The sequence below is a fragment of the Sinocyclocheilus rhinocerous genome, unplaced genomic scaffold, assembly GCF_001515625.1.
Source record: "Sinocyclocheilus rhinocerous isolate Xijiao unplaced genomic scaffold, SAMN03320098_v1.1 scaffold1809, whole genome shotgun sequence".
In the NCBI taxonomy this organism is placed as follows: domain Eukaryota; kingdom Metazoa; phylum Chordata; class Actinopteri; order Cypriniformes; family Cyprinidae; genus Sinocyclocheilus; species Sinocyclocheilus rhinocerous.
This window is the reverse complement of record NW_015663347.1, coordinates 125,038-135,501: the sequence shown is the minus strand read 5'-3', so window position 1 is coordinate 135,501 and position 10,464 is coordinate 125,038. Positions and strand designations below refer to the sequence as shown.

The 10,464-nt window shown below is 35.9% G+C and overlaps 1 protein-coding gene across 1 annotated transcript in view; it reads left to right on the top strand.

Moving 5' to 3' along the window:
- Window positions 1–10,464, top strand: part of ubr2 (ubiquitin protein ligase E3 component n-recognin 2) — a 46,690-nt gene that overhangs the window by 12,086 nt on the left and 24,140 nt on the right. Inside the window, exons 5-13 of the mRNA XM_016539069.1 lie at window positions 607–737; window positions 1,511–1,649; window positions 1,756–1,818; window positions 2,338–2,458; window positions 2,932–3,039; window positions 3,571–3,659; window positions 7,388–7,486; window positions 9,251–9,414; window positions 9,521–9,620. Coding sequence (XP_016394555.1) covers window positions 607–737; window positions 1,511–1,649; window positions 1,756–1,818; window positions 2,338–2,458; window positions 2,932–3,039; window positions 3,571–3,659; window positions 7,388–7,486; window positions 9,251–9,414; window positions 9,521–9,620 — 1,014 coding nt within the window. The remainder of the gene's footprint in view (window positions 1–606; window positions 738–1,510; window positions 1,650–1,755; window positions 1,819–2,337; window positions 2,459–2,931; window positions 3,040–3,570; window positions 3,660–7,387; window positions 7,487–9,250; window positions 9,415–9,520; window positions 9,621–10,464) is intronic.

Below are 10,464 nucleotides of genomic sequence, written 5' to 3'. Positions count from 1 at the left end.
ATAAATAAAATAAATTACTTACACAAAGTTTATATATATAAACTTTGTGTAAGTAATTTATTTTATATTAGGCCTATAGCATGGTGTATTTTTATTCGGTTTGTTTACAGAAGTTCTATGTTTAATATAAGTGAGTTCATACATATACTTCGTAGACATCTTTAATCTCTAATAACACCATTGTGCTGTCTGTTGTCGGTGTTTCTTTGTCTGAATATGGCACTTATCACATGCTGTGTGGTATCAGCATTTGGTATCGGGGAATTTTAACGAGTACAGGAGCTCAGTATCGGGCCCGATACCGATACCAGTATCGGTGCATCCCTAGTGTTTGCTGATTTTCAGTTTTTATATATGTCGTTTTGTTGTTGTCCATTCAAGCAATTGACTGCAGATTGCCACTAATTCGAAAGTAAAATGCGCACAGGCATTTACAAGCTATTTAAAAGCGAAGGAAAGCGAGGAAAAGAGGGAAAACCCCAACGAATTCCACCCCCCGTGATACCAGTATTACCGGTGTTGTCACGCATCGATTAACCGGTGGGAAAATTTCCTCACCGTCACAACCTTAAAACAAACCCTTGTGTTCCCTGTTTTGTTTGGCAGGATCCTTTGGCTAATATGTCTGAAGAGATGATTGCTCGCACATATAATGTTTTCTCCATCATCCTCAAATATGCTGTGGACATGCTCACCTGGGACAAAGAGGATGAGCTACCTGAAGGCCTTGAGCCACCGTAAGACACATTAGCACTCATACTATGGCCTGTTTTTTACCCTCCTAAGCGTTAAGAAAAAGAGTCACACATTAGCTGTTCATGGTCGTTTTTGACTAGGAACAGTAAGAATGTAACTTTTTTTTATAATAAAACTATATGAAACTGCTTACCCTGAAGTACTAACAAATAAATTTGGCACCACTGTTGGGATTTTGGTTCATATAGATCTTTAGATTTTTTTTTACACCATTTATTTTTATAAGCAAATACACAAACTTTTGGAACTTCATTACAGTAAAATTATACACTTCTATGAGTTTAAACAAAGAAAATATGAGAATTTATCATGCATTTGGGCTAGATTTCTGCCATCTGGTGAAAAAAATAAATAAAAGTGTCCTATGCATCCAAATGCTGCACAAGAATTCTTGATGTTATGCTTAGAAAGAAAAAAAATACACATTTGGATATTAATTTAGACATTATCTAGTCATTTTGAAGTGTAGAGACTTTTCAGATTGCTATCTTGATATCTAAAAAAAAGTCACCAAGTTTAACAACACTCAGATTGAGCAAACTTTTTTTTTTTTAAACAACAAAACAAAATCTGTCAAAATGACTGAGAAGCTTATTGGGGTTAAATCCCTAATATCCCTAATTAGAAGAACACATTTTTAGGGGGTACAGTTTAATCCCTCAGGATCATCCGTCATGCATGCAATCGCTTTTGGTTACTGCATGTTAGCATATTGGGAGAAATGTAACTTGCTTATTTTTATTTTTTTCTTAAGGGTGCGTGGAGACACGTACTACTGCATGCTGTTCAACGATGAGGTCCACACGTACGAGCAGGTCATCTATACACTACAGAAAGCAGTTAACTGCACTCAGAAAGAGGCCGTCAGTTTCGCCACCATCGTGGACAGAGATGTAAGTTGACCTGCTGTTAGTTCCACAGTGCCATGATTCAGGCTTAAGGTTAAGCACAGCATGTTCTTGCTTTTGTTCATTGATTACTTCTGTTCACTGTATTCAGGGCAGGAAGTCTGTTCGCTTTGGGGACTTCCAGTTTTGTGAGCAGGCCAAATCTGTTATTGTGGTAAGTTCTAAACAGTCACAAATCCCATCCGTTTTCCTCAGATGTGTAAAGCAGTTCGTTCCAGTTTGAAATCAGTGTTTAGTATCACTGAGATCCTATTATAGTTTTAATCAACACTTTAAATCAGTTTTAGTTTGTTTTTTCTTCGGTGTGTGAAAGAAGTTTTTTTTTTTTTCTTTTTTTTTTTTTTTTTTTTTTTTTTTTTTTTTTTTTTTGTTTTTTACTGAAAGGTTTGGTTAAGTAGGACATTTAAGTTTTATGGATAAATGATCCCCAATTTGCATATAGCAGTTTCAGCAACAGGCAAAAGAAGATTTTCATGTCAGACGATAAAAAGAGTGAAAAAAAAATCTCATAGACTGACATTGAAGGAGGGACTTAGCACTTCATAGCAACACCTTGGCAACCATTCACAACAATTTAGCATTGCGGGGGCAACTTTGCAGAAATTAAAGCATCATTACAGTGTTCATGTAAATGTCATTTGTTTGTGAATATGTTTGGACACATGTTTTGCAGAGGAACACAAGTCGGCAGACGAAACCCCTGCGGGTTCAAGTCATGCACTCCTCTGTAGTGGCTCATCAGTGTTTTGCACTCAAAGCTCTCACCTGGCTCGGCCAAATCATCAGATACTCAGGTCAGTCTCTGCATTTGTGTCACTTTCTCTCTCTCTCCCTCTCTTTTTTCCTTTGTATTCTTTCCTTTCAAGCTCTTCAGGAAAAGTATTATTATTCAGTTTCTGCTTTATCTTCTGCAAAGCCCTGGATTTTTTGCCACATTATTTTAATGTTTCCTAGGCGAGTGAACGCCTATGGTGCGACAGTGTCTTTCTCTTGAGGCAGTCTTATGCAAATGTGTGTGCTTGTGTGACATCACAAATCCACCAATATCCAAACGAGCCGTTTTTTGAACTTGATTGAATAAATGCTATTTGAGGACATTTTAAGCTATGAAACTTGCTGAATGATTTAATGGTACAAAGACCTCTTATATGTCAAAAGGTCAAGACACATTTGATTTCTTGTGTCATGACCGTTTTAATCTAGCAGTGTGCTCTGTGTTAGACCGCTGTAATGAATCAGTGCCTGAGTTTGTTGCTGTCCCCAACAGATGCTCTGAGGAGGATCCTGTGTCAGGTGGGTCTGCAGCGAGGACCAGAGGGAGATAACTCTTCCCTGGTGGACACGCTCATGCTCTGTGACTCCAAGATGTGGAAAGGTGAATGAAGCAAGACTAATTTCCCTTCAAAGTCTCATTACTGTAATGTGTCTGTATGTTTTAAGTTTTTATTGCCATTATTCTCAGTTGAGTGCCATTCTCATTATTAAACAATCCTATTATACAATAGTTTAAATTAGCAAGATAATTATATTAATATAAATCAGTTTTTTTTGCACTACAGTAATGAGGATGTAATTAATTGTCATTTACAAATTAAACAAAATTGGTAATCATATTTTACAGTGTTCTTGTTACACGCTACATATACTTACTATAGTAATAGTAACTGTAAACTCTACGTAATTAAAGCAACTGACTCTGTAGAAAGTACATGTTGTTAATTAATATTGCTCAGTACTTAATTGTATAATTACACTGTAACAAGGACACTTTAAAATGAACTAACCATACTTTTCTGTTTGTTTCTTTTGTTTTTGGGGTGAAATATGACTGGGGCATGTACTTGATGGGTTTTGTGAGATTCACCCAGTTACGCTAATGATGTATTTAATCTTGTGTTTCCTGCAGGAGCGAGAAATGTTTACCACCAGCTCTTTATGAGCAGCTTACTCATGGATTCAAAATACAAAAAACGTTTTGCCATCCAGTTTGCAAAGGTAAGACTTCCATTTGCAATGGCACAGTCTTTATATTGATTGACATTAAACCCCATGAAGCCCCAAAAAGTGGAGAAAATTTGGCACATGCACCCACCGGAGTTTGCATTGTCATGATTACTGAGGGATGGGTTTAGGCAACTCATTGGCACTGGCTTTACACCCATATCTGAGCCCTCTGTGTCTTTACAGCACAGAGCAACATTTTTGAAAGTCAGGCTTTCTGGGACTCCATGACAACCTGTACATTACAGGGATAGTTCAACAAAAAATGAAAAAAACTGTCATCAATTACTCACCCTTATGTCGTTCCAAACCAGCAAGATATTCGTTCTACATCATAAAGACATTGTAAAAGTAATCCATATATGCATTGAGTGGTTTAATCCAAGTCTTCTGAAGAGACAAACACCTACATGGAGAACATGAATAAGATAAACAGAAGCTCAGCTCTACTTGCTTGACACACAAGAACAAACCTCATTGATTTAGGATGAGTAAATGATTTTAAATTTTTCATTTTTGTGTGAATTAACCTTTTAAATGTTGTTTTTAGATTCAGTGACTGGACAAAGTACAAGTGGGTTTGACGTGTTAAATGTTCTGGGTCCAAGTTACAAGTTAGAATTTGTCATGTTGTCATTTACCACAGAGAATATTTTCCAAATTATGTTAATGCTCTTGCACTGAACGTCTATATTCTACAGAAGCCTGTTTCCACCACGGTATAAAAAAAATGAAAATAAATCTAATTGCGACTTTTTATCTGACAGTTCTGACTTTTTTCCCCTTCACAATTCTGAATTTATATCTCACAATTCAATAAATCTAATTGCGACTTTTTATCTGACAGTTCTGACTTTTTTCCCCTCACAATTCTGAATTTATATCTCACAATTACTTTATTTTTCTCACAATTCTGAGGAAAAAAGTCAGAATTGCGAGATATAAACTCGGCATTCTGGCTTTTTTTCTCGCTATTCCAAGTATGCATCTTGCAATTACGAGTTTATATCTCACAATTCTGATTTTTTTCCCCCCACAATTGCAAGATAAAACTTAGTAATTGTGAGATATAAACTCGCAATTCAGACTTTTTTTCTGGTGGTTGAGATTATATCTCGTAATTCTGACTTTTTTCTCAGAATTGTAAGATATAACTCGCAATTGTATGTTATAAAATCCAATTCTGAGGAAAAAAAGTCACTTTTGTACATTTATATCTCGCAGTTCTGAAATTATAACTTTACTCGCAATTGCGAGTTTAGATCATGCAATTCTGACTTTATAACTCACAATGGCGTGTTTATCTCTCTCAATTGATATCTCTATATTATCTATATTATGTAAACTCACAATCTGTAGAAAAAAGTCAGAATTGTTAGAATTTTTTTTTTTTTTAAATTCAATGGCAGAAACAAGCTTCCATTATAGTGCAAGGCATCACTTAAGAATAAACATTAAACTGCATACATTTTCGAAAGCATTGCAACAAAACATGATACTTGTTAACAGTAGACTAGCATGAAAACAGTTGCCTTCTAACTATCTAATGGTACTAACTCAAGTCATGACGATAATTTCCACATAGTATTCACAAGGATATCGTCATTAAAACATATTTTACATGGAGCAAATTCCACACACATTCCAGTGTAAGTGCTATACTGAAAATGAAAATGTTTTTACTAACTGGTTAAATTATTTTCTGTGGTAATCAACGCTGTTATAGATGTTATAAACTTACTGCACCATGCCGAGAGACAGAATTGATGTCAGTTTCCACAAGCATGTCTAGAATATGCCAAGTCTGTATTCGTACTAGAACATCCAGTTCACTTCACACTCAGTTTGGTTCAGCTGATCTGTGAGGATAAGAGAGTTTGAGCAGTCATTCCCTGTTCAGTGAGGGGTATCGTCTCAGAGAGAGAGCATGTGTAATAGAGAGAGATGCTATGACTTAGCGGAGCTGTCTTTGATTCGCTGCCCGCTGCAGTCCTCCGACTGAACCAGTCGTGCTGTGACAGCAGGAAATCTCTCTCTCTGTGTGCACTCTGGTGTAGGGCCCTGTGAAATCTCTCTTCTTCTTTTTTTTCTCAGATTTGTCCATTTAATTTTTCTAATTGAAATCATGTATTCAATTTATTAAAAATTTAACAAAAATTAATTTATGGACATATGAAATGTTTTATTTGTTCCCAAATTTCTTCTAATCAGTTGAATTAATAAATCTTTAACAATTTAAATAATTTATTAAAGGGTTACTTCACCCCAAAATGAAAATTTTGTCATTAATCACTTACCCCCATGCCGTTCCAAACCCGTAAAAGCTTCGTTCGTCTTCGGAACACAATTTAAGATATTTTGGGTGTAAATAACACTGTCATATTTTTTTGGGCTTTGACAGTGTTATTTACTTGGCAGTCAATGGGACAGTCACAAGCCTCCCGGTTTTCATCCAAAATATCTTAAATTGTGTTCCGAAGACGAACGAAGCTTTTACGGGTTTGGAACGACATGGGGGTAAGTGATTAATGACAAAATTTTCATTTTGGGGTGGAGTAACCCTTTAACATTTTTACAATAATATGTTCCTATAAAATGTTTTATTTTTTTCAGAAATCCTGTGTTTTCTGTATTAATATTTTCTTGATTTTAAATGTAATTATTATCAAATTTATTATCAAAAAATAGTGGTAATCAAATGATGGCATAAAACATTAAGTTTAATTAATATTTTAAAATGTAATCAAATTAAAATGTAACAATTCCTTTATTTTATTTGTTTTCAAACGAATTGCTGCACAACAGAGGTTTACTTTTTAAAATTAAAACATGAAAAAAATTGTCCGATATTCCTTAAATAAATGTATTATTATTATTATTGTTATTATTATTTATTATTTTGATAAGTACATTATACTGTACAATAGTAATATATTGCTCTCACACTTACTTAAAATTAAACTCAACTTTTATTTAGGTGGGTTATCGTGAAACCTTTTGAGTTTCTGTATGTGTGACGATAGCTTTATCAAATGAAATTGTGAAATGCTGGTGAAGTGACTCTCAGAGCAGAGCTGGAGATGAAGTTCATGTCCTTATATATTTAGACCACAGAGGCTGAAAAGACCACAAGCATTGCTCGTGCTTAAGATGATGTAGTAGACGAAACAGCATCACTCAATCACAGACGTCCAGAGCATTCAGACTTCATATTTAAATTGCAGTCTTTTTGTCTTTTTTTTAATATGCACAGACAAACTGTAACTTATTATACTGTAAATCCACATTGCGGAAATCATAGGGCCCCGGCACAGGTGTGGCTGACAGATTTGTACCTTAGCTTAAACAACTCTAGAAAGTCTACTATAAAAATAGTATTTAAAGTTTAGCGTTAGCTCGAGTCCCCCGGCTCCACACTTGCCCCAGTGCCACGGTGCAGCTAAAGGCTGCGTGTGCCTGACATAGAACCGAGTCGGGGGACGTAACTGCTGATGGCCCCTGACCTCTGACCCGGAAGGTGAATCTGCCCCCTTCCCTTAGAATTACCGGCGCCTCCAGACAGATTTTATGGAGGACGATCATGAGCGTGTAGTGTCAGTGACCTCTCTGTCAGTGCAGCTCTTCACCGCCCCCACTGTGGTGAGTACCGCCAATCCCACACACCTCTCCTCTCTCTTCTGCCTCTTTCTCCTCTCCTCCGCCCCCTTCACCACTGCCTGCAGAACTATGAGTGCTTGCAGAGCGACTACGTGAAAGACGACCACGACAGGGAGTTCTCCGTCACTGATCTTTCTGTGCAAATGTTCACCGTGCCCTCTCTGGTGAGTACATGCAAAGATAAGGGTGACCATACGTGCCATTTTCCCAGGACGCGTCCTGGCCAGGATTTGTTTTGGCTTTGTTTTCCTGTTTTCATGCTTGCTGAAGGTAATGATCGAAAAGTAGTTTGACCAATAACATGCAAGCATTGTACATAATGGACCAATCATGGCGTGTGAGAATGTGGGATCTACGGTCAAAGCGATGCAATTACGCGTACATATTAGGTGTGTTCGACTTAAAAGCAGTGCGGCTCAGACCGATCAGTGTTTGACTTCAAAGTACCTCGAGAGTATTTCGAAAGCATAACCGTCTGTATGGTACTTTGATGTCATACACCGATCGGTCTGCACACGCAAACAAAGCCAAAACCTAGATATTTTAGGCAATATAGAAATCCTGGCCAGGACGCGTCCTGGGAAAATGGCACGTATGGTCACCCTATGCAAAGAGAGACGGCCTGCCATGAGGAAGAGGCTTGTCGTTTTGGGTTTTTGGTCTCTTCTTCCATTTACTTTTCCTCTTTCCTTTTTTCTTTTCACTCTTTCTCTTCCCTTTCCTATTTCATTTTAAAATTGTTCCTTCCTATTTCCTCTTTACTAGTAATGCACTGAATTAAATTTTTTTTATCGAAACTGAAAGTAAAGTTTTTATTTAGCCAAAAATGTAAAATAGTATAATAATTAGGGCTTTCAGTTTAATGTGTTAATTCAATTAATTAGTTATGGAAAACTAAAGTGATTTAAAATAGTATTGATATAAAACCGTTTTAGTTTGTTGTTGTATCATTTCATTAAAAAAAAAAAAGACAAATTAATAAAAATACATATTAATAAAAAACTAATTAAAAAAACAAAAAGAAAAAGAAAAAAAAGAAAAGGTAAAAAAAAATATTTCTAAAGCTACTTTTTGTAATATCTATTTCATACTTTTCTCATGTAACACAACTATGGCTTTAAATGATCTTTTATGGGTAATTTCTCAGCCAAATTTGATGTGTGATTAATATGCGATTAATTAGATTAATTAATCAAAACATTGTTTAATTAATTACTTTAAAAAAATTTAATTGATTGACAGCCCTGATAATAATCAATTAATAATTAATCAAATGTATTTAGTAATAAAAATTGTAAATATGAATTGTAAATATTTAAGTTGCGCATAACTTTTGTAAAATTTGTAATTTAATTATGTAATGGTATAACTATGTTGTTGTTGAAATACAAATATTTAAGTTTAAGTTTTCATGAAAAATTTATTCAAACACAATAAATGAGACATCACTAACAGGTAAAGAATAAATTGAATTTGTAAAATAGTGCATATATTTAGCAAAATACTAAAATTATTTTTTTTCTAGCTGACGAATGAGATATGGACATTGAATGGCTTTTTTGAGGTAAATGTAAAGTTACTTGACATAATTTACAAGCTCTTTTATTAGATTTTTTTTTATTTAAATTATTCTAGAATTTGAAATTGGAGAAGTACTAATTAAACGTCTCCCTATCAGTAAATTATTTAGTTTTGTCAAAAACCAAAAATGTATTTCCTCTTCGCTTTTCCACTTCCTTCCCCCTCTTTCATTTTCTTCTGCACTTCCACATCTGCTTTCTCCTCTCTTTCCTCCTTCCTTTCCCTTGCCTTTGTCATTGTTCTCTTCTGTCTCATCTTCTCTCAATAAAAGTGAATTTCGCATACAGCTTACGACCCAAACCTCCAGCGGTCTGCCAGATGTGGCAATGGTGTATTTAATTTTCCAGGCTCGGATGTTGATCACAGAAGAGAACCTGATGACCACCATCATCTGCACATTCATGGACCACCTCAGACACCGAGACCTGCAGGGCCACTTTCAGTTTGAACGCTACACCGCACAGCAAGCCTTCAAATTCCGCCGGGTCCAGAGCCTTATAGGAGACCTCAAGTAAGATACTGAGTGTGTCTGCCCATTTTTATATACAGTTATATTTGTGTGTCTAAAATTCCCAATTTTTGAGATGCGTGTAATGATGAGTTTCTCTTGGATGCAGGTATGTCCTGATAAGCCGTCCAACAGAGTGGACCGACCAACTCAGGGAGAAGTATCTTGAAGGGTTTGATGCTTTCTTGGAGTTGCTAAAATGCATGCAGGTGACTGCCAATGTGATTTCAACCCTCTACATTGCGAGTAAATCACTCGCATATGCGACTAAATCTTCACTCTGGGCGACTAAATGATGTCTAATATTAGCCAATTGCTAATAAATTATCAGATTTGTGCCAGTGTGTGAGTTGGAGGCTAAGTATAAGTTTAGCTCAGATATATTTTCACTCGCCGAACACTCTCTGACTGAGCGCATCAGTTTCACTCTCCGCCAAGCGATCTGTGCTGTTTTTCAGTTCATCTGAATGGATGTGCAACGCACCTGTATTTAATGTACCGTAAACTCTAGTGTGAAGGCGCACGACTCGCCGTCGCTTTGTTTCACACACACGCAGCGAGAGAGGGAGAGAGAGAATTGACGCGCTACCTATGCGCGCTACATGTAAACGATATTCTTTGTTGTATTTTCCTGTCAAAATAACAGAGTTCCATTGGAATTCTTCAGCTTTTAAGAACTACCGCTTTCCTCATTGGCTGGTGCTCACCTATTATCGTCCCTGTTTTGATTTCAGCAAATCAGTTCGAGCGAAAGCACACAACCTGATTAATATTCTTCTTAATTTTTACCCTATTTTTTTACAGAAACACTGAATGACCAAAAAGCACCACCACCAGTCAGTTCAGTTAAAATGACTAATATGCATTCATACATGGTTATCAAGTTTAAATTCTAATTACTAAAGTTCTATCATTAAGTAATATTGATTATCATATTATAATGCTTGCCTGACTGATGTTATGAGTGTACTTTCAGATATTTATAAAACTGTGCCATTTTACAAACAAACATATATATATATATATATATATATATCAGTCTGGCGAGTAAAC